The sequence below is a fragment of the Haemaphysalis longicornis genome, unplaced genomic scaffold, assembly GCF_048455015.1.
Source record: "Haemaphysalis longicornis isolate Haplotype H1 unplaced genomic scaffold, Haemaphysalis longicornis Haplotype H1 scaffold_7, whole genome shotgun sequence".
Lineage (NCBI taxonomy): Eukaryota > Metazoa > Arthropoda > Arachnida > Ixodida > Ixodidae > Haemaphysalis > Haemaphysalis longicornis.
In genome coordinates, this window is record NW_027526422.1 from 46,737,889 (window position 1) to 46,764,746 (window position 26,858).

Sequence of the window (26,858 nt, forward strand, 5' to 3'; positions counted from 1 at the left end):
TGGTGACCTTGGTTGGCTCTGCTTTTTTGCTGTTCTTTTCACAGAGTTCTAGCCTTTCTTACCCATGGTATGTCCACGCTTTTAATGTAGAGACCTAATGCTTTAGCTGTCCACTGAAGTGGAAGAATAATGCTTACCTTCTGAAAATTGCCCGCATCTGCTCGCGCCGCTGCAGATGCCGAAAGACGGTATTTTTTCGCCCCCCGTGCTACATAAATGCTTCTTCTTTGTTTCCCGCTTACCTATTATGCTGTTCCCATCCTGCCCTTGTCCTCCCGTGATAAACTCAGTGACGGTTTGCTGGCTACAATTCAATTTTCCAGCGTTCGAACGGCTGCCGCGCCATCTATGGGGATCTTTGTAACTGTTGCGAGCCACGAGCCCAAGGCTCCACCGCGAGCCCTTTTTGTAATTCGTTGTTAAAAATGGTTTGAACGCGTTTTTATTTGTTTGCCATCGCAAAAATTACGCCAACGTCTGTATTTCAATAAAAGAACACTGCTAGTATCAATTGTTATTAACGTTTTTTCTCTCAAATATCCCTGATGTTTGCTTTTTGCTGAACAATGCTCATTGAAGTATGTTACCAGATTTAGTATAGTTGGGATATTTTTGCCTATGTAATTGTCTTGCTCAAGATTTCTCGTAACTTTGGCCTGGCGGCTGAATGCAGGGACAGACAGACAGACAGACAGACAGACAGACAGACAGACAGACAGACAGACAGACAGACACAGACAGACAGACAGACAGACATACAGACAGACAGACAGACAGACAGACAGACAGACAGACAGACAGACAGACAGACAGACAGACAGACAAGTAGCAACTTGGCGCTTTAACGCCCGTAATTTTGCACCATAAGACCACATGTTGGTTTAAAGATGAAATCGTAGTTCAAACATTCTACGAATACACACGACTATGTACACAAGGTACAAGTGCAAGCTGATTGCATGCTCACATAAAGACAATTGCTGTTTAAATATTATACGAGACGCCATTTTCAATTACTGATACAAACCCACAAAATACCTCCGCGGCAGTGCTGAAAAGCGCTAGTGAGTTCCGTTCACAAATGGCAACTGAAACAAGAGTATTTAAACGCATCATTGTTACACTTACATTCTAATAAAGTATTTGCATGTTTGTGCCGGATAGCTCGTGTTCGTGAATATGAAATGTACATGGAAATGTCTGTTTTGTAATAATTACGTGATAGTTGATAAAGCAATTTTAAACGTGCCTGCTTCGCTCGTGTTTCGAGCGTACGGGGCTTTTCCAGCGAGTTCTCACGTTTAAACTTGTTTTAAATGAGTCCTACGCCCTTCATCTGAATTTTTTTTTTTGCTTTATGTTGGCCAGGGCACGAGGAAACCACACAGCATTGCCGCATTCCTGGATCGGTCGAACAAATGTTTTGTAAGCTATCAGTGTTTGACATGGGTTCAGGTTGGAGCGATCTGAGAAGAAGAAAAAAAAAACTTTTTGCATGGCATATGAATTAATATAATCAATATGCTCGTCCAACCTCAGAAGGGATGTTATTGTTGAAGTAGAAAGTCGTCCTATACACGGTAGGGCAAAAAAAAAAAAAACATTTCTCGGGACACTTTAGGCTGCCTGCATGTCCTGAAGGCAAAAGCTTCGCGTACGATTGTGGCAGGCAACTTTTAAATACACGTCCACCCTTCGACACAGCGGCGCCATTTTACCGCCATAATCCTTTTTAACACACCTTAATACCAACCTAATTCATCTTAATTCATCCTAGTCCACCTTTGTCCCATTTTACCTATAATTACTATCAATCAGTGATCAATCATTCATCGACCTTAATTCATCTTAATCCATGTCAATCCGCCTGACTTCATCTCAATCCAGTTTACTAATCAAACAGTCAATCACTAATCAATCATAATTAACTTGCCCCTACCTGTAATAACACCCCGATATTTACATTCATTTACATGCATGAGAATGATGATGACGACGACGACATGCACCTGACTAAAACTTGTTTCCTTTCTGGCAAGGTGCCGATTTAGATTATTTTTCTTAAGACCCGGGTTCAACTCCCACACGAACCCGAATGTTTTCTTTTATCTCCACTTTACACCCGCCGCGGTGGCTCAGTGGCTATGGTGTTATGTTGCTGAGCCCAAGGACGCGGGTTCGATTCCCGGCTGTGGCGGCCGCTTTGCTGATGGAGGCGAAAAGCATAAGCGCCCGTGTGTTCGAGATTTCGGTGCACGGATCCCTGGGTGGTCAAAATTGATCCGGAGCCTTCCACTACGGCGCGCCTCATCGACTGTGTAGCCTGGGCTGTTTAAATAAATCAACCAATCAACCCATCAATCAATCAATCAATCAATCAATCAATCAATCAATCAATCAATCAATCAATCAATCAATCAATCAATCAAGCAAGCAAGCAAGCAATCAATCAATGAATTAATGAATCAAATTTTCACTTCACAGTGGCGGGCATTTTGGTGACATTGGTGTTGACGCCGACGGCGGTCGCTTTTCGAGTTTGATGAGATATATAAGGCTAACACCATAATAAAAGCAATGTTATAGCTAAGCAGTACCTCGAACAGCGGCCGTTTGTTTCCCTGTGGTAGGAAGTCTTGATCGGTGCGCTGCAAAAAAAAAAACAAAAGCGAATCGAGCGAGGTGTAAATGGAATGAAAGATCAAAAACGGGTGCCGTTAAATCTTTGTCATAGCCGTAAGCACCCACGCCGAGGCTCCTTTGACGCCTGTTTCGCAGGGAGGCTCACTTCTTTTTCTCCTGTTTGGTTTGGCGCTAGAAAACAAAACAAAACGAAAGGAAAGAACGTAAATATAAAATGAAAGACGAATGATCTCATGTAGAGCTGTAGTGCCTACGTGACGGGCATGTAGATGCGATCCCCGCACTACCCTTGCGTGTTTTTTCTTTCTCTTCTATTTCTGTAATTCCGCGTATCGATCGATCCTTTCTACCTGTAATCCACGGTTGCCTGATGTGCGGTTCGTTTGGCAGTGGCATCGGGGATCTACGCTTGGAGAGGGAAACCCTTTCGCAAGTTGCAGTGTTCCCGGCTTTCAAAAAAAAGGAAGAAAGACGGAGGGAGAGACTGAGATGGCAAGAAAGAGAGGGGAAAAGAAGGATATGTATAGACAGAGGGAGAAAGAGAAAATTGTTGTCTGAAAATGCCATCTTTTTTGTGTGTGTAGAAATAAGACACTTGCACGTTTTGTCAACACTTACACTTTTTTTCGTACAACGAGATAAACAGAATGTGCTATCAAATCCGTCGTCGAGTGCGCTGTTTCGGAATCTAAACACGACATTCGGGGAACTTCGACAAGTAAATCCTAACCATTTCTAGTTGTTGTTTTGGAGTGCCTGTATGTGTGTGTAATGTTTTGGTTGTCTCAGTAACGTTTAGATTGTGCGTACTTGCTAATGTGAGCACAGTTCTCCCTCAAACATTTTGAGGTTTCATAACTTTCTATTTTTATTTTCTTGATATTTGTGCGGGGCTTCGTACTTTGTGTAATTTCATGAGGGTTCTTCTGCTCATGCAAAACGCGAGGATGCTTCACTGTATCGGCCTACCAGCGACAACGACAGAACACTCAAGCTTGCCATCGGTGACTCCGAAAAATACCGTATTTAATCGAAGGTAGGTCGAGCACGAAAATAGTTCGGACTTATGAGTTGAAAATTCAACGAGAAATAAGGAAAATTTAATATGTACCCATGTTTTTATAACAACAGTAAACAAGAAGATGTTTATTTAAATGTATTTACCTTAACCCCGGTTCCACAGGAAACACTATCTTGTGAACTTGGGATCTGAAGCCTCGTCGTCTCCTTCCACTATCCAGGTGACGGCGTTTACTAGTAGTTGTGCAATGTATAATGACCTAGACTGAAACCATTTCAACGATCTTCAGGAGAGCTGAGAAGTTCTTTGAACGAAACTCCGCTGGAATTAAATCAGCAAAAAGCGAAATATTTTAGAAGAGTATAGTTGACTTCAAAAATTCGAAGAATTTGCCCGATATATTTTCATTTAACGCCCTTATCTCGCGGATTCACCATACTTCAGCACGTCTTAAAAATGCGTTCGTCTTTTCCTGCAGCAGTGCATTCAACAAAGCGGGGTTTATAAAACGGCATTATATGTACAAGGCTACTATGTTCTAAACGAGGCCCAAATGTCCACCGCGTGTCTCACGGAGTCTACACTAAGGTGTAAGTATAGAAGCATTCTGGATCAGACTGAATGAATCACCATAGGTCGACAGGCTCATTCACGAGTGTACTCCCCCCCCCCCTCCCCACTCACGAGTGAGGGGTGTGGAAGCTTCGCCATCGTTACGAACTGGCGAGTGCGAGTGAGTGCGAGCCCCACTCGCAGCGAATCCCGTTCATTACTCGCGAGTGCAAGCGACATTCGCGGCGAGCCCCACTCACCCCTCCCGAGTGCGAGAGCCACTCGCTGTGAGCCCCGCTCACCACACGCGAGAGCTTAGTCCCGCTCCCTACTCACGAGTGCACTCGCGCTACTGGCGCAATTTTCGGGGCTTACCACGGTGAGCGAGACTATTGCGCTTGTACTCGCTGTAGGCCCGCAGGCAACGGGCCCCAACTCCATCGGGCAGGAAGCATTCTGACTTGTCCTGGCCTTCTTCGAGGAGACCAACCTGTAGCCCAATGCCTGCCAGCCAGCCTTACGCACTCCTTCTCTCTTTATTTCTCCCCCTCTTTCTCTGTTCCCATTTGTTCTCACCTATCCCCTGTCACTCCCCCTCTCCCCTTCCCCCGGACTGGGTTGTATGCTGGTGAACTCCCAAATGAGTTCGAAATATCCCCAGTCCACTTCTTTGTCACTTTCTATATCAATAACTCACTCACTCACTCACTCACTCACTCACTCACTCACTCACTCACTCACTCACTCACTCACTCACTCACTCACTCACTCACTCACTCACCCGTCGCTGTGATGGTGGTTAAGGGCGGGATTGCTTTTAGCTGCGGAAATATCTCGTCACTGAGCTCCTGCTATGGGGCACCCTAGAATTCGCTGTGGCGTGTTGATTTAGGAACATGATTTGAATGGCCTTCTGACGCCGTAATGCGTTGATACTGCACCGATTCATGACTCGTGGAGGGTCTGCTGCGCGCACTCGCGTGCATGTGGTGACGGCGACTGGTGAGCATGAACGCGAGTGAGTGCGAGTGGTCACGGAGAGAGAGGTGAGCGTGAGTGCGAGTGAGTGCGTAAGAAAAAATACATTTTTCTGTGTGAGTGCGAGTGAGTGGCTTCCAGTTTTGCCGAGGTATGTGAATCACTAAGTCATATAGGGTGGTGGTGGTGGCAAAACGTTTATTGAGCCAAATGGAAGGGGTAGAAGGGCTTGGTTAGCCTCCTAAGTCCAGGAGGCCTCTTGTCCGGGCTGCCTCCAGTGCGCGCCGCACAAGGGCGACCTGGCGCTCCGGTGCGGAGCTGGTCAGCTCGGACTCCCACTGCTCAGGGGAATAGGAGGGGTGGGGATGTGGGTGTTGGGGGCAGGAGAAGACGAGGTGGTAGGTGTTGAGAGGGATGTGACAATCTGGGCAGTCATCCGGGATAGGATGATGTGGTTAAAGTAGGTTTCGGTTTGTAGTCGGCGGAGGATGTAGGCCTGTTGGGTGGTGAGGGAAGGGTGGAGGGGGGGGGGAGGGGGGCGGGTATTGCCGTCGGGAGTTAGTGTGGTGGGAGAAGATGGAGTTGTACGTGGGGTCGAGAGGTGTCAGTGCTGCTGGGTCGGGGGGAAGGGAAGGGGAGTTGCTTGGTCGAGCCGAGGCGAGGGAAGTGCCCGGGTAATGAGTGCGCGGGATGCGGCGTGAGCCGCCTCATTCCCTGCCAGGCCGGTGTGGCCGGGGGTCCAGACAACGGTGTGGTCAATGTCTTCGGGGAGGCGTTGAAGGAGGTGAATGGCTGCTGGCGGGGCGAGGCCGGCTTGGTAGAGGCGGCAGCCTTGCTGCGAGTCGGTGATTATGGTCCGGTAGGGTTGGTGGCAGTGGGTTAGGGCAGCGTGAAGAATAAAACAATTACTAAAAGGCCGTCTACAGGCATGTTAAAATTGACAACACAGACAAAAATACAACACACGTTCAACTAGTTTCAATCAGTTTTGTCAAGATGTTTCTAAACAAGAAAGAAATTGGCCTTATCGCATGCTAGAGCGACCAAGAGTACAGATTGTGTATGTACTAAGCCACACTGAGCCTTTGAAGAAAACTAAAAGTAAAAAAAAAAAAGGTAAGGTGATTCCTTGTTACCATACAGAAACAGGACCACCTGTCCTTATAACGATCAAAGTCAGGAAGCCAGCGCCCACAGACCAGCCGCATGTAAGCTTCAAGCATTGGCGACGAAGGGGTTCCAGTTTTCATACGCGCACATAAGACCAACATCCGAGGACGAATTCCTGGGCAGGGTTTCTTCAGGCAACAAGGAGGTATAGGAGGGGTGAAAAGAATGAAGAAATTACGAGAAGCAGCGGGAGTAACTGGGAGTAAGCGGCTGGTGGATGATACGTTCACCGTCCAGGGGACACGCCAGAGGAAGCCGTCAAAGACGTTACCATAACACCAAAACCACGTTAGAGTCGGCAGGCATAGAGTCGCTCTAGATAACGCCGAAAGTACTCCCCTGACATTGCAACTATGAGGTTAAGTCATGCAGGCATTTTTTCTTTCAACGAAACAATCACGCGGACATCCTGGACCCAACGGCTTACCCAAACTACCTTCAGTATGTTCTCTCCCGATGAATGTAATAGCGCCTTCTCTAGGTAAACTATATTATACATACTCTAGGAAAGGAAATAACAATTTGGGGTGGCAGCGTTTTCCCTCCAGGGAACTCCAAAAGCACCACAAAATAAAAACTGACTCGAGCTGTCCAATCGAAAGGGTGTCTATAACGGTGGACGGAAACCATTGATTTAGTGGCAGCAAAACGAAAAGAAAAACATTAAGCCAATATGCTACGTTGACGTTATCTGATGTGAGTTAGATCACATTTTGCGCGTTAATGAACTGAGGGTAGCTGCTGAGGAAGATATAAAAGCTAAGATGGATGGATACTTAATTAGTAAATACCTTTACAGTTAGCCTGGGACTCATGTTTCGAAAATAAATAATTACTCTTACTTAAGTGGTTAAGTACGAATAAATAGGAGCTATCTTTACTTATACTTATCCATTTTCTAATTGAAGATGAAGTCTCTTGGCGCAAGTACACTTTCCGTGTTTAGAAACATAATTTTGTTTTACTACACACAACACGGATTTAGGCTTAGGAGCTGACTACGGCGCACAGCCGTTCTTCTGTGCCAATAACGGAAGCGGAAGCTGTGGATGCTTCAGGCTATCTGTTTCTCTGAGGGCGATTGCCTCAACCGTAGGGCATTTGTGCCGAAATAGAGCCGAGAAAAATTACCAGGGAGCGTCACTTAGTGCAAAGGGACAACACAGGGGCATCACATTTGGGCCGTGGACTACAGGGCAGAAAAATGTAAAAAAAAAACCTAATAAAAAATGAAAAGCAACAACAACAATGACGACGACGACGACGACAACAATAGCAGCAACAACAACGACAACTCTCTGTACAAATGTGATGGCAGATCGAAGACGGGCACGAAAGGCAGGTGCATCTACAAGTAGAGGGAATAGCTGTTCAAATTTTGGAACCATTCGTTAGCACAAAAAGGAACAGTGAAGTTTGTTGGGAAACGTTAGCGCCACGGCTAAGCGGTATTGGAGTGACGGGAAGAAGAGAGTGAACAGAAGTGCTCGCAGCTAAAGTGATGTGCAGGCGATGCGCCTAGGCCACTTTCCTTACTGGCTTGGTTTGCGGTGCGGGGACCACCTCTGTCCCCATGTCTTGCTTAGAGCTAGCAGGCCAGCGCCGCAACCGGCGCGGCCGCCGCCACTGGCAGCGCAGTGTTTTTTATACGCTAAAGTTCAAACTGGGGCCATCTTACTGACTAAATTCCCATTTTGTTCCCTCAAAATGTCCATGGCTGTTAAAAGAGGGAAAATAGGCAGAAGAGTGTAGCGGGGAATTTCCTCATTCTGCATCATCGTACACGGGCAAACGCAAAGTACGGCCCGCCTGTGCGCTTCCCGAAGCCAGCACGACGGTGACGTGTCGGCTCCGGTATTAAGTGGAAGAGCGCGGTGCCCGCGAACACGGTGGCACATTCGCGATGAGCTGGCTGGTGGGCCCGTGGCTGCTACCTGCACGGGGTCGTTGACCTCCCTCCCCTGAGCGAGGGAAGCCAGGGAGACGGAAAGGGGGAAACGGGGAGAAGGGGATGTGAATGAGGGAAGATGCGGGAGAGGAGGAAGACGAGGTAACCGTGATTTGGCAGCGTACGCGTTACGTGACCCCCCAGCGCTTCTTATTTTGCCCTTTCTCTCCGGCTGGACGTGATTCTTAATTTTATTGCTTTCGGTAGCTCCGAGTCGCTGTGTGCTTGCTTGGATTTTAGGACGTTGTCTGGCAGAAGCAATGCGTTATATGTTTTTGTTCATGCTTCTGCAATGTTGTCTTTCCCCGTCGGATGCCACAGGGGTGGGTGACCCTTGTCTCTCACGTCGGCGATGTCAGGGACTCCCCGTGCTTTCCACAGCGCTTTATAAATTGTTTCCCACGGTGCGCGATCTTGTTAAATGTATTTATGCTGGTCTTTAAAGACAGTGTCGCCCACGGGGTGCGACTATGCCTATTGTTATCTCCGGCTCGCAGTGAATGTTGTTTCCGTAATGAATCGGAAGGCCCAAATTAAGGATAAATTTATCGTCTGCCTTGCTTAGCTGGCTTGAGTCACTTATCAGAAGAGCTCGCATTTGCCTGACAGAACTCGGAGTGTAGAGCCTGGCTATTGGTAATGCGTTTGAATAAATTATACTATACACATCACAGCGTAGAATCTACAACAGGAAGTAGAATGCAAGTCGTGAGGGAAGCGATCTTGCTTTATACCTTTTTCTCAGTGTTTTTTTCTTCCTTTCGGCGCAAATATAAATTATGACCGATCTTTGCATAGGAGTTGAGGCAAAAAAGAAAGTTATTTTATTTACCACGCATATTTTTTCGACATAGTCGTGACGTCAAAAATGTCAGGGCAGCACCGCTTCTTCGTCAAAAATGTCAGGGCAGCACCGCTTCTTAGAGTTTCTTTTTTAATTGAACGGTCTACTCGATTCAAAGCAAACATGTTTTCACGAGAAAATTATTGGAATTGTTTCTGAAAATTTTGTTCTATAGGCGGGCTCAGGGCCCTAAGGAGGGATCACCAAATTGCTGAAAAGCATTCGCGTAACTCGGAAGATTACAGATTATTACAAAAGTGCAATTAACTACCAGGAAATGCATTTAATGATGCGCCCGTCCAAGGCTCATCAGCCGCTAGCAGATTTCTTGCTTGCTTGATCACCCTTGCTTATAGTCAACAAACTGTTGCTTTATAAACAGTGTTACATTACTTTTAGTGCATAGGTGTTTATGTAACTACCAAAAAGTCCTAAAAAGGGGGGCGTTTAATTGTTCACAGCAAGGTAGCGTTTACACGGTACTTTTTTTTCTGCCCTGAAAATTAAAGCCAACACTGTTCAGAAACACACCCTGCGACAAGCTGCGGGGGCTGTGGGCACGACATTTTCAAGGACAGTGCGAAAAGACGTGGGGGGCCTTATATATGGCACATTATTTAGACGTGGTTTCACGCTGACAATGGGCTATGACGCCACTGCAGTGGTTGGCCAGTGAATGTTATAGGTGTGGGGGAGGGGAGGGAGGGAGGGGGGAGGGGGGGCGCTCTTTACAGGGGGCACACCGAAGTTATAAAAATTGATTGCAATGCGCAAAGGCTGACCTAACATGGAGCTGATTAGGCTATTCCAGACCAGTAAATAATGTACTTTCTGGCAACCAGAAAAAAAAAAGGATTACGACAATAAAACCCTGCTCAACCTTTTACGCCATTTTTTGAAAGTTATTTGAGTCCTTTGGAAGATTTATGGGCAACATTATTTCAGACAAAAAAAGTGAGCGAATTCGTTCGAAATTCGCTGCTTCGGTAAATATGAAAATGCTGTACGAACTAGGTTCCCTAAACATTTACGTAGATTATCAGTAGATGCTGGTGACCATTTCCGCTATCATCGCCTTAACATAAATAACGTATCATGAGTCCTTCCACACAGCGAACTGGAATGAGCAGCGAAGTGGTTTGGCATACCACGGAGATGTACACTAAATTTAGAACAAAGGTACGAACTCCGTTATTCTGAAATAAGTTATTACGACAAGTTAATAAAACTCCGGGTAATGATAGGGTTGTGTTAGCTTTGGAAAATTTGGATAAAAAATAGTTACAGCCGTTTGCTGTAACTTCACGGTGAAATAGATAATTATGCAAATAACTGAAAGTCAGAGTAATGATAGAGTAGTTTGAGTGGCCAATTGTCTTATAATTGTTTGTGAGACAGTTACGCTAAAACAAAAAATTGCAGCCGTTTTCTACTAAGCATTCGCGATAATGTTGGCTTTACCGCAACGCAGATTTGTACACGCACATAAAAAATGCACGGAACCTTATATATATAAAGCTGCGCTTTAGAAGTTTACTCATAATTTCAACACCGCAAGACATTTTCTTATCCGTTCAGTGGCTGTGGCGTATTCACATTTGTTTGCGCCAAAGCTGGCTTCTCCTTAGTTGTGGTGTTATTGTGGCAAAGCACGCTTTACAGAAAACACAATTTCGTGGAAATTGCTCTTTGCGGTCAACAGTTCGGGTTGGATTTTAACAGCAGAGCTGTTTAGACGGACAGAAATCCATCCGGCGTAGACAGAAAATCCCGAACACACGTGAACACGTGCCTCGCGGCGACCGCCAGGCGTCCGCCGCGCGGGGCGCGGGGCACGACCTTTGCGCAGGGGCTTTAGCAAAACAAAATATACCGAGCGCACGTCAACGCACGCCTCGCGGCGACCGCCAGGCGTCGTCCAGGCTTGCGCATGGGCTCACGCCACATGATTAGTTGTTGGGACTGCTTCTTTCATATGAAGAGCACCCGCTTTCGTCGTCTTCGTCGTGTGCCGACAGGCGCGCCACGGGTCCACCGCGCCGAAGACGATAACGACGAATCTGTCAAGCCATCCCTTCACAATCCGCACGTAGAGACGGCCACCGGATCAGCTAACGAAGAAGTGGAGGTCTTCAGGAGCGAGGCCGCGTAACAATAGGATTTGACCTACGTGGCTGCACCGTCGAAGGCGACGGCGAAAGGGATGACGAGGATTGCTGCTGAATAAAGCACTGTACATACTTTAATGGTCTTTGCTTTGCAGTGCCGTCCAAAAGGGCTTTGCACTGCTGGGGTCTGGCTGCTCCATCTCTCCCGGGATCTGCTGTCACTTTTAGGAGTAGCTAGTTCGACCCCCAGCTCTGCTGTTTCTCCAGCCTTGCACCACTAGGGATGTCTGCGTCAGTTCTTTTTAGTGACGGAGTTATGGTAACGAGTCCCCTATTCCGGTAGCGGAAGGGCACTCCCATTCTACTTCTCTGTTTATCATTTTGTGTGCGGCTCCACACAGTTAAGGGCAGGAACAGCCCTCAGTGAGTGGTCACCTCATATATAATATCGGTTTCGTGTGTACTTTCACCTGGCAAAAGAATGTAGCAACGTTTTTCGAGCTCGCCCTGGTCACCAAATTTTCCATCTTATGCACTAAAAATATTATCATCTGGGTGTGTGTACGTGCGTGCGTGTGTGTGTGTGTGTGTGTGTGTGTGTGTGTGTGTGTGTGTGTGTGTGTGTGTGTGTGTGTGTGTGTGTGTGTGTGTGTGTGTGTGTGTGTGTGTGTGTGTGTGTGTGTGTGTGTGTGTGTGTGTGTGTGTGTGTGTGTGCGTGCGTGTGGTCATGCGTGTTGTGGGGGGAAGGAGGCACCACAAAAATTTCGCCGCATCCCGATGAAAGTTTGGCTCATAGACGATGGAGAGGCAGGCACTTGTTTGATTGTGCTTTATCTTTTTTTTACTACGTTACAGGGAGGTGTCCTTGGCAGACAACTTGCACTCCGAGTACAAGTCACGTGAGCTGAAGTCGGTGCTGGTGGACGCCATAGGGGACTTCGTGAAGTTTTTGATTCACGCTAACCACGTGAACAAGTACAACGTTTACAATCAGGTAGGCAACGCAGTGGCTGCTGCTCTGCTGAAATTCTATTGATGTACACTTTGAAGACGCGTTATATAACCTTTCTCTCGGCAATCTGACTTAGAAATCGCTCAAGCAAGGAAGCGAGGAAGAAGGCAAGCAAGCCATAATTCGGAGCATGTTGGGTGGAGCTTGTGATCATCCTTGCCGAATCCCGCACGCGTATTTGCGTTGTATGTTTGTGCGGAACAGTTTCGTTTATCTGTGCTACATGGTCAGAAGCCGTTTTGTATTTTTGGCATTTCATTACCATGCAATGCTGCTTCGCAGCTGATTTACCTATGCGCTATCTGCCAATGCCCTGCATGGACGTGTGCGTTAGTGGGTGCTGCTCCAGAGTATTTCTTTTTCTTTTGAACCAAACGAGACCCAGATTTCTCTGGCGACGACCCGTATTTTGCAGTTCTTCGGGTTCCACTTACATCGAATGGTGTGAACTGGGATGAATTTCATTCCTCCCTTTCGACTTAACGATGTCATAAAGCTGCTGCATGAAACCCGGAATTTATTTTCTGAGCAATAAAAAAGGTACGAGGTGACCCAATCACTGCTGACGATGTAGTAAACGCGAAAGCCGTAACGTCCAATTACGAACGTGTTAGTTAGCTGTCTAGTTGAATGCTTTGCGCTTCCTTTTTCGCCTGCACGTATAATTTTCGAGTATAAATGCGAAATAGAGAAATGGACAAAACGGATCGCCAATCGAGAAGTGTTGGTGCCTAAGATATGCGTGCGTTGAGTTTGCGTTCCCAAAGCGAGCACACCTGGCAAAATAACGAAAGTACCAAAGAGATTAGCAGCTTTGGAACAAAGGTCCTTCTTGTTGTGCCAAGCTCCCGCAATAATAAATTTTTCCTCAATGGTCTCTTTGCCCTTCAGGTCGGAATAGTTGCATTGAACGTTATAGGCGACGATGTACAAGGCTTGGATGGCTCTGAAGAAGATGAGGTGAGCAATACGCTCGTTTTAAAGTGAAATTATATTGACGAAAATGCTGGAGGCGTAAAAAAATTACGAGGTCACTTAAGCACTTTTATGATGTAGTGAATATGAATGCATTGATGTACAATCGACGAAAGGGTCCTCCCGTTATCGTAATCCTCGTTTCACCTTAGTGTTTTGCCTTCCTCCAATCTAGACGTTTTTCTATCCACTCCCTTTTTTCCTAACTATGCCGTAAGCCATTCTTTTCGTAATAAAGGTTATTCAATTCAATTTCTCCGAGACTGCACTCTTCGCCCATCAGCTACTGCTACAGCGCGCATCCTTTTTGTTTATCTTCTGTTTTTGTTGTGCTGCGGCACCTCCAGCCGACCTCTGTTGTTTTTGGGGTTATTTCTATTTCGCCTCTTTTCGACACCGTTTGCGACAGGTTCTTTTTTTGAGTTTCTATCGTACAAAAGAATGCATATATTTTAAATGAATGATATAGTGCCTGGAATCCTAGATATTATTGGCACTATTCTAGTACTCTCAACAAAGTACTCATGTTTTGCTTCACATATGCCCAAAGTAAAGTTTTTCTTCGCAGTTAACCTAGAATGTTTAGATCACAAAAGCAGTTTTTAGTTGTTGGAAACGGGCCTGCCTACTTGTACTTTGTGTTCGAGCATTCTTCCACGTGTTTCCATTCTTCGGGCCGTTGGCAATTTTGTGGGCCATCGCGTGGTCACTACGACGGTGTTTTGACCTACCGTGTTAACTTACGCTTCCGTATCAATAAAGCCGTTAAAAGATGGTCGGCCATTGATAAGTGTCGTAAGAAGCCCTCGATAAATTGAATCCCCACCCACCCCTGTGCACCATTTCTTAAAACCTTTAAATACGCACATGGTACGGCGTGCTATCGCGAATAGTTATCCTTTATGATCTGATAGGGCGTGGAAAGGAAAATTCAGTCTGCTATTCGGCGGGCTATCAAACTTGCCCGTGCCATTGTGTACAGTACCGCACAAAAAAAAAAGAAAGGCAAGGACAAGGAAACACACAACACAAGAGCGCTCTTGTGTTGTGTCTTCAGCGCTCTTGTGTTGTCTTCTCTTGTCCCTCGCTTTTTTTGTGATGAACTGTGCACAATGGAATACCAACTAGGCCAGTCAGTTACGCTACTAAATCATATTTCTCGTGCCATTTGTGACTAGGTTTCGGTTGCTGGCAGCTAGAGTTGCCACCTTTCCCCGAAAAAAAAAAACCCGGCCCTTGGCGGAGGGGGGGCGACGTGGTATAAAGAAGGTTGAATTTGTGTTGAAAAAAGGTGTTTTTTTACATGAAATGCCATTTAATGTAGCGGTTTCCTATAGAGAAATCAACATAACGTTCGTACTGAACCTGATTAAGATTTTGGATATTGCTCTGAGTGCGCTGCACTAAAAAGTAACTGCCCTTGCTGACCGCGATGGCGGCATTTCGTTGTATTGGTCCTCGCTTTGGTCCCCCTCCATCTCAAGGAGTGCGCTCGCCCATGTTTTTTTCTCAGCTCGCATGTCTTTGCGCAGCTTGTCGACACATATTTATCGTCACAGTTGGTGAATTGACGTTTATAAAAGGCCAAAAAGAAGTAACCATGACACAATGGCCAAAAAACCGGCCAGTGACGGCCGGTTTTAACTACGGACCGGCAACCGGCCCGCTGTTTAAAAAAACGGTCGGGCCGGTCCAAAACCAGGAAAGTGGAAACCGTACTGGCAGAACCAATGTGACTGAAACTGTTCAGCAAACCGAAAGCATGATCAACATCCTCCCCCAGTGCATGTACTGAGTCAGCTCGTAGTGTCTTAGCTCGTAGTGATTTAAATTGTATTTGGTATCATTTCATTTTTTCTGCAGTAGTAGTACTTGTACCTTAACACATTATTTCTTGTTTTGGTAAGGTGCACACGTCTGCCCCATACCCGCCCAAAGTGGCATGTGACTGGCTCATTCTGAGTCTCAAGCGACGCTTAACTTATAAGTCACCAGCTTTAATTGATGAAAAAAAAACGGGCCATCTCCAGAAATCTGAGCAGCGACGCATGCAGCGTATAAGTACATTGAAAGATTGTAAGCCTCTCTCGTGCCACACGGTGCGCGCTGATTGGGCGCCGGAGAAGCAGCGGTGGGAGGAGCAATCGCGCTGTTTCTGAGGTGGTGGCGCCCTCTCTTGCGTTGAAGCGGATTTAGGCAATTAAATGAGAGACAGACTGGCCGTAAGTTTTCTTTGTGTCACACGCCACAGCATGCTAAGAAGCATGCTTTACAGAAGAAAATCTGGCGTTTGAAACCGATTTTCAGACAGAATTTAACAAATTTTTGTTATTAATGCTATGGAATCCTTATTATTCCTGTGTTCTAAATTAGTTTAAATAATGTTAGCTTGTTTTAAATCGCTTTTATCGATTATAAACATGTTTTCGGATCATTGTTGGACAACTCGATTTACCGTGACGACACGAGACGACGACAGAAGGCGCCGGCAGCCCCAGCCCCTAAGGTGCTTCGCCCCTAAAATTGAATTGAGACTAGCGATGCGTGTGATCCACTGTTTCTATTGGCACATGCCTGAAATCAATTATCCCCTAACCTCATGCGATTGCCAAATGGGGAGCTATTATATGCATTGGGAACTTAGGTAGCCTTTACAATGAATGTGACTTTCTTTCGAAATTCTTGCACGCCTCGTACCCCTGCGAGAAGAAGACTACGTGGCAGACCATCATCAAGCGGTAAGTTATGTGTGCGCAATGCGAAGGAACGGTCGCTAATGAGTAGATACGGTGGCCTAAACAAACAAGCTGGTTACAGGCTGTAAAGCACCCTAACCACCCATTATGCCAACTCTCGCTGTCTATCGCGTGCCCGGGTTGCGCCAGCTCTGTCCCCTGTTTTGTAATCCGAACCATCTGTTGCGCAATCACAAAGTTTGATCCGTGCCAAATTCGCCAGTGCGAAACCTGCGTACGCCCTTGGGCTGAGTGACAGAAATCTGCTGACAACGAGAGTCGCTGTGATGCGAGAAGCGTTGACAAAGCGGAATACGAAGCGGCGGTTCATTGAACTCTTTTGCTTTGCGTCCTCATGTATTGCTGCCATTTGTTTCGCACCGCCGAAGAAGTGGGTGGAAACGTGCAGCGGCCCGAGGCAAGGGGCGTCGGTTAACCGGTAGGGGTCCCACGAAGTTGCACCGGGTTTTTGCCGTACTATATTTTTTATAACTTTTGTAATTCGCTTGAGTCTGATTTAATGACGCGGAGGGTGTGGCGTGATGTCGCCACGCCCTACACTGCTGACAGAAGCCATGACAGCGACCGCTGAAGTGCTTCGTGGGGAAAACTGAACACTTGAAACACCGACCGCGGTTTTAGATAATTTTACACACACAGACACAACAAATATAAATAAATATATATATGTATATATATATATATATATATATATATATATATATATATATATATATATATATATATATATATATATATATATATATATATATATATATATATATATATATGCAGTAATACTTTGTTAAGTCGAACTCGGATATCTCGAAAAATCGGGTAAGTCGAAATTTTCCGCGGCACCGAACCATTTCCTATACGCCTTATGTATTTGGTGCCCTTTATTTCGAAGTGTTTTTGGGTCAAACTGCGGATATCTCGAAACTCGAAATCTTGACAGAGGGGAACGAAACTTTCGCCGCCGCGTACCGTTTCACAAGATTCGCACGATGCTGCCGCGCATAAGCCCCTCGATTTCTTCTCGTTTAGCCGCGACTATCACAAAGCCGATGTTTTCCTTAAACGTGAAGTCTGAGCCTAGAGGCATATCGACTTCGTGGCGCGTCATTTGATGGTAGAGACATGCGCAGAGGTACAACAGGATGTGCGCGTGACAGGAGAACTTACGGACGCCGAAATCGTTGAAATAGCCACAAAAGGACGGCGAAGACGGGGGCAATGATGACGAACCTCCTTGCGAGGTGCCTACATATGCCGAAACGGGGAATTTGCTGGGCTTGCTGCGAAATAAGGTTGAGTGCAGCGGCGGGGAAGATCGGCTAATGCAATGCGTCAACTCCGTCAAGCAGCTAGAGGATTTCTTACTATAGGCCCGAGTGCGGCCGCAAAGCGGACCAGCGTTACGCAGTTCTTTTCTGATAAGTAAAATTGCAGTGCTACAAAACCCAGCCCGTGAACGTCTCCTGTATGTTGTTTTTCTCTTTAAAACCTTTATGAAAAGCAAGATTGAAAGCTGGTGTTTAAGAGCTGCTAAGTAGTAGCGCCTTTTGTGCAAAGAACTCGATATTTCATGGCAATTCACGCAACTTTGCTTATCTCGAAAATCCGCTTATCTCGAAATATTTCCCGGTTTTTACTACTTCGAGTTAACGAGGTATTACTGTATATATATATTTATATATAGATGCCACCGCTTTGCGTCGCGCCTAATGCTTGGGTATGGACTACGCTTGCGTTTGCTCTAGGACTTCGCTAAGCCATACCTTCATTACCTGTTCATCAGTTCGTGTTGATAAACTTCGCCCTGCTCCCACAATTGTAAATTCTACCAAGGCAAGAATGTTCCGAAGAAAGCGGTAGTACCGCTTAATTAACCGGTCGCAACCAAGTTGGGTACCATGGCTTGGGAGTTGGACGTGACTACTTCTAACCAGAGACCACGACGACCTAAGCGAATGCATACTAACAATATGTTGCGCAACGCTCACTTTCGAAAAAACAAGAACAAGCGCAAATTCTTCCGGTGAACTTCTTGTTTTTTGTGCTGGTTTTTCCCTCGGCGGCACAGGAACGAGGAGATCTCGCCCATGGACGACCTGGCCTTCGACATGTACGTCGACACCGAGGTGGCGCAGATCTTGCGCAAGCTGGAGGCCAAGAAGAGGGACGCCATCGCCGGTGAGTAGCTCCAGGGGGCGCAGCAGTCAAGAGTTCAAACGACACTTTAGGTTATGGTATGCGATGCGCATGGATTTGTCTGCTCCTGCAGCCTCGCTGCAATTAATAGAAGACACACGTCTACAGTTAACAGAGGACTCAAAAATGTTGTACCCTGCCCGAACGTAATGAATGAATGAATGAATGAATGAATGAATGAGGTCTGAGGCGCTCGGGGTGGTTAGGGCGAAAAGGAAAGGGGAAGACCCGTATTTTTTTTTTTGTTGTTGTTGTTGAAATATGGAGTTTATTTGGCAGAATGGCGTACATGGTGCCGAGGCTAAAGGCAACGTGAATGTCGCCTGACTTGACCTCTGGCTCCCAGTGACACTGGCAGCACAGACAGCGTTTCAAGCTTGGAAACGTTTCACATAAAAAAAAAGAAAGAAAAAAAGGAAAAAGAAGGGGGACAATCAGATGGCAACATAGAGTTATACAATAACCAACATTTCCCACGAGAATTAGCAGGATTACACTAATACATACATTGTAGCCAGCAAACAAATGTGGTTGCATAGTTTACAATCCAAATAAACACTACATAAACAGATGCGAAGAGCATGAAGGTAGCAAATCAGGTCAATGTAAGTCATAATAAATTCATAAAGTAAAGTTTAATTTGCTTTTTAAATGAATATAAACACCTACAACAATCAATAAGGCCTATTATGTCGGGATGATAGTTTAAAAGATTCGGTATCTGCCAATCTAACAGCTGGGTACCATAATTCGTCCTGATCCTGTTTTTCTTGAAAACAGTATGCCGAAAGCTGTAATGTGGATGAGTGTCTGTGTACTGTAAGAGAAAGGATTCGCGGTCACTTTTATAGGTATGGTATATGGTCTCAGCTAACTTAAGTTCGTACATATATTGAATACTAATAATTAAATTTCGTGCGAAATAAGGTAAGGTATCAACAGCCATAGGCAAGTTATTGATAAAACGAATACCCCTTTTCTGAATCGAAACGAGAAAGTTAAGGTTGGACTTAGAAGTAACACCCCAAACCAACAGACAATATCGCAAACGAGAATGAACAAGCGAGAAATACAGTTGACGCTTTACAGGTGTTGGTAACAAAGGACGCAGTTTATTTAACACTCCAATAGATTGTGCGGTCTTGTGTTTAACAAAATCAACATGGTGATTCCAAAGAAGATTTTCGTGAAAGAAAACACCTAAAAACTTGTGTACTTGAACTCTTTCGATTGGAAGGGATTGAAATGTTAGAGGGCAAGGAATTCTCGTAGGCCTATTCTTAGACGTGAAAATGGTATATTTTGTTTTCTTAACGTTAAGCTGTAATTCATTCACATCCAGCCAGAGGGAAAGCTGTTGTAACCAGGAGTTTGCAGTAGCGATGACGGATGCCAAATCAGTGGACGAAAAAAAAACATTCGTATCGTCAGCATAAAGAACAATATCCTGGGTGAACGGAATCAAATCAATATCATTAATGTATAAAAGAAATAGAATTGGCCCCAATATAGACCCCTGTGGTACACCATACGATATTTTTTGCCTGTCGGATTGAACATCATGAACTGAAACGAATTGCTCACGGTCTGATAAGTAGCTGCGAAAAAGCTGAAGTGAAGTTCCCCTTATACCATAATGTGACAGTTTAAGAAAAAGAATATCATGTTTAACTGAATCAAAAGCCTTATTAAAGTCTAAGAAAATTCCTACAGAATAAAGACGGTTTTCTATGTTGCGAATAAGGCTATCCTTGATGTTAATTAAAGCAAGTTCAGTAGATTTCCCTTTTTGAAATCCATACTGATTGCCGGAAATTAATTTCAGCTTTTGGAGGTAACTTGATAGTCTAGAATTTATAACTTTCTCCAAGACCTTGGAGAAAATGGGTAGCACTGAAATTGGCCGGTAATTATTAATTTCATCAATCGCACCACCTTTATGTAAAAGAATAACTTTTGCTATTTTCATGTTATCGGGGAAGATTCCTGTAGACAGAATTAAATTTGCTAGGTGACACAAGACTTCACCGATCAGGTCTATCACAGCTTTGATTGGTGCGGCCTTAATTCCATCAAAGCCAGAAGAACAATTATTTTTTAGACTATTTACCACATTGGTAATTTCGGTTATAGTAGCAGGATAGAGGAACATTGAGCTGCACACGTTTTGAGTTAAATAAGACCTTGGATCCGAGCTACGTGAATTGGACACCCCAAAAGACAGGAAGCGTTGGTTAAACAGATTAGCTAGGGCTTTACCACTGAAGGTATCTTCCCCTATTTTTAGTTCAGATGGCACTGAAGCCTTCGATTTCCGAAGCAAATTTTTTATAACCGTCCAAGTTTTTGAGGGATCAAACTGAATGCTCGCAAATTTGTTTGAGTAGTACTGAAGGCGCGCTCTCTTTATGTCCGTTGTTAATTTATTTCTAACTTTCTTGTAATCCATCAGGACCAATAAATCCCGGGATTTTACAAATTTATCAAACAACTTATTGCGTTCTTTTATTCTTTTTAAGAGTTCAAGTGTAATCCACGGTTTTCTAGCTTTTCTGGATTTAGTCAGAGTAATAAAAGGAAATGCACTATTATAGGCCTCAATGATCTTATTAATAAACAAGTCGTAAAAAGCATTGGGATTTGATGTTGTGGAAAGGCTGCTCCAATCTATGGACGACACAAGCTGGCGGAAATATTTCACATTACCCTTATTCATCTCCCTGTAGATTCTAGGTGCACATAAAGCACGAGTTTTGTGCTCGATCACTCTTGGAATAAAGCAAAATAAAGGTAAATGGTCACTTATGTCACTAGTAAACACTCCAGCCATGGTATCCTCTTTCTCACAATTTGTTAAACACAGGTCTAGAAGCGTTTCACTGTGAGATGTAATCCTAGTCGGTATATCAATTAGGTTTGTAAAGCCATTGACATGTACTGTGTTTAGGAATTGGGTGCTCAAAGGTGATACTTGGAGTAAATTGATATTAAAGTCGCCCATGACTACCACTTGCTTTTTTGTAGTTGAGAGATCTTCTAAGATTGCATTGAAAGCGTCGTAAAACAATTCGAGGGGTCCGGAAGGAGGGCGATAAATAACGCCTAGAACATGCGCATTTGTGGCAATGAAGAGCGATTCAATACCCGAATTCATCACAGTATATTCAGGAACAACTTCATACAAAAGGCTCTCCTTCATGTACAAGGCAACACCACCGCCTGTTTTGGTTCTTCGACTATTAGTTTCTAGTTTATATCCATTTAAATTCACTACGCTAGCAGCATCCGAGTACCAAGTTTCATTAAACGCCAACACATCAAAATTGTGGCCCAAAGAGGATAAAAAAATGTTAATTTCATCTTCTTTATTTCTAAAACTGCGTATGTTAAGGTGAAACAGCGAAAAACAGTTTGAGCATGTTTTGTTTCCAGATACATGATTTGTGAAAGAATCAACATGATGGTAAGCACAGCCAGAGGATGCGAAGGCCATTTGCGGTACTAACAGTTTACAGCTAGTACAGCTACATTAGACCATTTTTTCCAGATCACACTCATCTTGGATTCGAATCACCTTATCACCTTCATCCTTTCGAACCAAAACGTGTCCGTTATTCTGCCATGCAAAACGATAGCCAACTTCCTCTGCTCTCGCACGCGCGAGCCACAACAGCCGCTTATTCCAAGGCGTCAGGTTATCAAAGAAGCGCATGTCTGGTTCTTTGGCCCGTAGGCGAGAACGGGCCTCCATCCACTTTTGCTTCAAGGAAACTGACGTAAACCGCACAATGACAGCGGGTTCTTTTCCAGGCCGTTGTGGCAAACGGTGCATTCCATCAATGTCAGATCTTGTTAACTCGGGAAGTTCAAGTTTACGAGCCACAGTATTCACTTTTTCGAACAAGTCCTCGTGTTCTTCTTTGGCCAACCCAAGAATTTCCAAGTTCTGCCTGCGGCTATACTGTTCCATCTCGTTCAAATCTAACCTGATTTGCCTGATCGCGGGGGAGGTACCAGATTCAATGCGGTCAACACGCTTCTTCAGGGCAGCAATATCAGAGTCCTGTTTTTCAACCTTAGTGAGTACGCTGTCGTACTTCTCGGAAAGAAACTTCATAGAAGTCTCAATATTTCCAACTGTTACGAGAAGCTCGGACAGTGCGTTGACTTTACCTATGATAGGCAGTAAACTTGCGACATTGTCATTCAAGGTCTTTAGTTGAGCAGCAAAGCTGGAGCTTTCAGATTGGGTAGCGACAACGCCACTCTTTCTCTCTGCTGTTTCACATGTCGCGCAAATCCAGGTTGCCTTAAAAGACTCACTTCTATTGCGAAAGCTAGGAGCAGATACGCCGGAGCATTTACCCAGGTGGTAGGCATAGTCACATTTTGTGCACGTCAAATACTTTCCATCCTGAGGCACAACGTCCTGGCATACCAAACACTGCAATTCAGGGTCAGTTGACATATTGGCACCAACGGCACTAGCAGCAGCAGCGAAATACAGTGTGCATGAAATATTAAATATCACGGCAGGATAAAACAACCGACCTGCAAAGTCGAACAAAAAGCGCTTGGAATCAGCGGGATGAAGCTGCTGCCGCTGCCGAGTGCCAGTGCCAGGAGCGTCCGTAGGTGCAGTCCTTTTATAGGCAGCCCGGCTCAGTTGACGCAGACGCAGACGCATCCATGGTTATCACAGATGGTTAACGGGGAAGCGATGATCTCGGTTCTTGACCAGCCACCACTGGAGGGGCACGAATGGAAATTCGTACGGCAATAGTCTGCAAAGTCGAACAAAAAGCGCTTGGAATCAGCGGGATGAAGCTGCTGCCGCTGCCGAGTGCCAGTGCCAGGAGCGTCCGTAGGTGCAGTCCTTTTATAGGCAGCCCGGCTCAGTTGACGCAGACGCAGACGCATCCATGGTTATCACAGATGGTTAACGGGGAAGCGATGATCTCGGTTCTTGACCAGCCACCACTGGAGGGGCACGAATGGAAATTCGTACGGCAATAGTCTGCAAAGTCGAACAAAAAGCGCTTGGAATCAGCGGGATGAAGCTGCTGCCGCTGCCGAGTGCCAGTGCATTACAAACAATGATCACATGACGTTATGATTGTTTAGAGTTTCTGTTCCGGTGAGCTGCAGGCACGGTTTGAGTGTTCACATAGACACTGGTCGTCGGTATGGGGAGCACTGCCAGGAAGGTTCACACGAGTACAGTCGCGTGCACGAACACTTGAAAAAAGGGTGGCAGTCAGTCAGCCACTATACAACACTGTACAGACCACTTTGTACAGCAAAGTTTGCTACCCTTTCCAGTGTGCGTGTATCGCCTCTAATTAGCTGCAAGTGGGCTGTTAGTGATTGCGGGGCTGCCTGAGAGTCTAGAAGCTGCTGTCTGCCCCTTGAGAATGCTGAACAAGACCAAATTAGATGAAAGAGATTGGGGATAGTATGTGCCGCACAGAAGGTACATTTAGATGCCGAAGCCTGGTTTCTTGTACATTTAGAAATGATGTCCGGTGTGTAAGCCGCATCCGCATACACCTTGTTGGCGAATACTTCTCGTCTCGATAGCGCCTTTAAAGGTGTCAGAAAACCAGGTGGGGAAGCTTCAGCCAATCATTGTCTGCTGAGTCGTTTGAATCGTCGGTACTCCTGTTGCCAGTTGGTAGTGGGTACGTCTGTTTGGGCGGACGCACCGCACTCAGTGACGACGGTGGGGACCAAGGGAGGATTTTGTACATACTCCCGGGCAGCATTATGCGCCAGTTGGTTGCCCTGTGCTCCTGGTGTATGTGCTGGTGTCCAAGCCATGCGGATTTTGATTCCTTCAACATTGGGTTCTTTTATCGTTTTTAGTATAAAATTGGCTGTAAAAGTTTGCGTGGAGGCTTTGTTATAATTAATTTGCCTGACGCGGTGCCGTGCGAGGTGCACTTGTCGGCACGTGCGTAGAACAGATTCACGCGGAAAAGAGCTCTGACTCTGGGTAAACTGCAGCGTGAAGTGTTGCAATTCTGCTTTTCGTAGTATTTGGCGTCAAAAGACAAAGAAAAAAAATAGCTACAAACATGATGGAGCAGTAAACAATCTAATAATCGTTAGCTTTCGTCTTCAAGCCATGTAAGCAAACTTGTCTGAGGAATTTTATTTATGGAGCGTAGCGAAGTTCACGCCCAAACGTGAAAAGAAAGCCTCGGCCTCAGCAGGCTTGAGGCTGCTCGCGGTAAAGGGTTTAGCAGATTGGCGCTGGTGCACCCAATGGTTGCTTAATTTACGCTGGGAAAGCGCTGTCCTCTGTTTCTCCTGTGTTCCTCGCGAGGTTTAACACCCCTACGACGAATGCATGCATGCATGCATGCACGTATGCATACATATACATATACACATATACACATACATACATACATACATACATACATACATACATACATACATACATACATACATACATACATACATACATACATACATACATACATACATACATACATACATACATACATACATACATACATACATACATACATACATACATACATACATACATACATACATACATACATACATACATACACCCGCCGCGGTGGCTTAGTGGCTAAGGCGTTGCGCTGCTGAGCATGAAGTCAGGGGTTCGATTCCCGGCCGCGGCGGCCGCTTTTCTGATGGAGGCGAAAAGCAAAAACGCCCATGTGTACGAGATTTCGGCGCACGTTAAAGATGCCCAGGTGGTCAAAATTAATCCGGAGCCCTCCACTACGGCGCGCCTCATCGCCTATACGTCGCTTCGGCGCGTTAAACTCCACAATCAATCACATACCTACATACACATATACGCACGCACACATCCATATTACGCTAACGCCGTAGGTCTCGTAAGTGCAAAAATACAAGTACCGTAAAGCATTTGAGCCTTTAAAGCACATCCATGTAAAATACAATGCGGAAACGGTGTCCCTGTTGTCGAAGCAGAAAATCACCGGGAAGCGGCAGAACACCTCCGCTTCCCGGTGATCGCCATTTCACTCGAGGGTTGATCCGTGGTTCGAACTAGCGCCTTGAAAACATGAAGCTTGCCATAAAACTCGCATCCCAATAATTTAGTCAAACGGCACATTCCTAACGGTTTTGTTAACCGACATATGCGTGCCGTACTGGTAGACGTTAGGATATAAGCGGGGAATTGTTTGCTGATACTATGCGCGCGGTTATCTTGTGGCAAACCTGCCCTCTCTATTGCTCGTCCTTCCGGTATGCGTAGGAAGAAGCCACGCATGATCGTACGTCTTGCAACGAAGAGCCCCATAAAGCTGTCGCCAAACGGGCGGCGAATTCCGAAGCGCTGGGCGTGCGAGCTTCGTTAGTGCATCACGCACTCCCATAGCTTACGCGTCTCATACTCTGCCTATTGCGCCTTGCGTATCACAGAGGCCGCCGAGAGAGATCAGCCGTGACGAGGGAATGACCAGCTAACGATGTTTTCATGCTAATCGGAGGTAATTTCCTGGAAAAGGGGGACGAGGTCACAAAAATAACTGAAAAAAAAGTACGCACACGTATCATTGGGGGCTTTGCTTGGCACTGGCCTTTTTCGTTTCGTTAGTGGTCATTTAGGAAATTACGTTGAAGCTCAAAAAGAAAAACCATGAGGAGGCCTGGGGAATAACAAGCGAAAAGCAGTGTGGCCGATCAATATTGAAGAAAAAGGGGACAAACGCCACGTCGCCTTCATTGCTGCGACGGTGACGCATAGCACAAAGCATAAAATGAATTCGCAACTTCCCTCGCAGCTTGTAACCAGGTTCCGAGAACTGAAAACGCGTTGTGGCCGGCCGTGCGATGCACGGACGCCAATGAGGGGTGCGGTCCTCTCGCTTTGGCTATAGTGAAAGCGAGCGGGTTATTGTGAACTACTTCTTCTTTCGATCATGCGATAAGTCCGCGTAGGCGTTGCTGCTGAGCACAAAACAGTGTCCGATGTGCGCTTTTCATGCAACGCGGAGTACTCTTATAAACAGGAGTGCTAATGCGCTTCTCACACTCCGCCTGCTTTTTCGGCGAGCCAACGGGGTCAGAATACAAAACGCAGTGCCTATTCTGTGGACCAGTCCACAGGATAGTGTTCAGCTTTATTCTGTGGACCAGTCCACAGGATAGTGTTCAGCTTTATTCTGTGGACCAGACCACAGAATAATGTTCAGCTTTATCCTGTGGACCATTTGAGGCGGCGCTTGGCGGTGCTGTTCGGCGCGGTCGTGTCGTGCAACATTTTTTTTTTTTTAGATACTTATTTCAGTTTCGTAACTGCGCCTTCCAGGGCGGGCGCTCCGGTCGCGTGTTGCGCGGTGTCGGCGGCAGCGTTGACGGTGTGCGCCGGTCCGCTGAGCTCTAAGTTGCGGTGTGTAGTGCATGCGTGTCTGCTCTACAAGTTTCTTCTTTTCGCGTGCGAGAACCTTGCTTCTTCAGCGCGCGGTTGTGCGGCCAACTTAACTTAGCGTTTTCTGCGTGGTTTGTCCACAGGTTTGTGATCTGGTTTACAAAAAACCTAGGCTATGAACCTAGTAACACATATTTTTGATGCCGATTTTGAACGTACTGCAACATTTTTTTAGCAAGCCTGCCCCGAAGTCAACTGAAGCCACGCCAAGCTTG

At 45.7% G+C, this 26,858-nt stretch overlaps 2 protein-coding genes across 2 annotated transcripts in view; one reads left to right on the plus strand and one right to left on the minus strand.

Moving 5' to 3' along the window:
• Positions 1-26,442, minus strand: part of LOC144145499 (RUS family member 1) — a 273,889-nt gene extending 247,447 nt beyond the window's left edge. The window contains exon 1 of the mRNA XM_077677150.1: positions 26,292-26,442. The gene's annotated coding sequence lies outside the window, so the exon portion shown is untranslated. The remainder of the gene's footprint in view (positions 1-26,291) is intronic.
• Positions 1-26,858, plus strand: part of LOC144145498 (centrosomal protein of 104 kDa) — a 76,280-nt gene that overhangs the window by 14,496 nt on the left and 34,926 nt on the right. The window contains exons 4-7 of the mRNA XM_077677147.1: positions 12,120-12,258; positions 13,168-13,236; positions 15,961-15,989; positions 18,073-18,182. Coding sequence (XP_077533273.1) covers positions 12,120-12,258; positions 13,168-13,236; positions 15,961-15,989; positions 18,073-18,182 — 347 coding nt within the window. The remainder of the gene's footprint in view (positions 1-12,119; positions 12,259-13,167; positions 13,237-15,960; positions 15,990-18,072; positions 18,183-26,858) is intronic.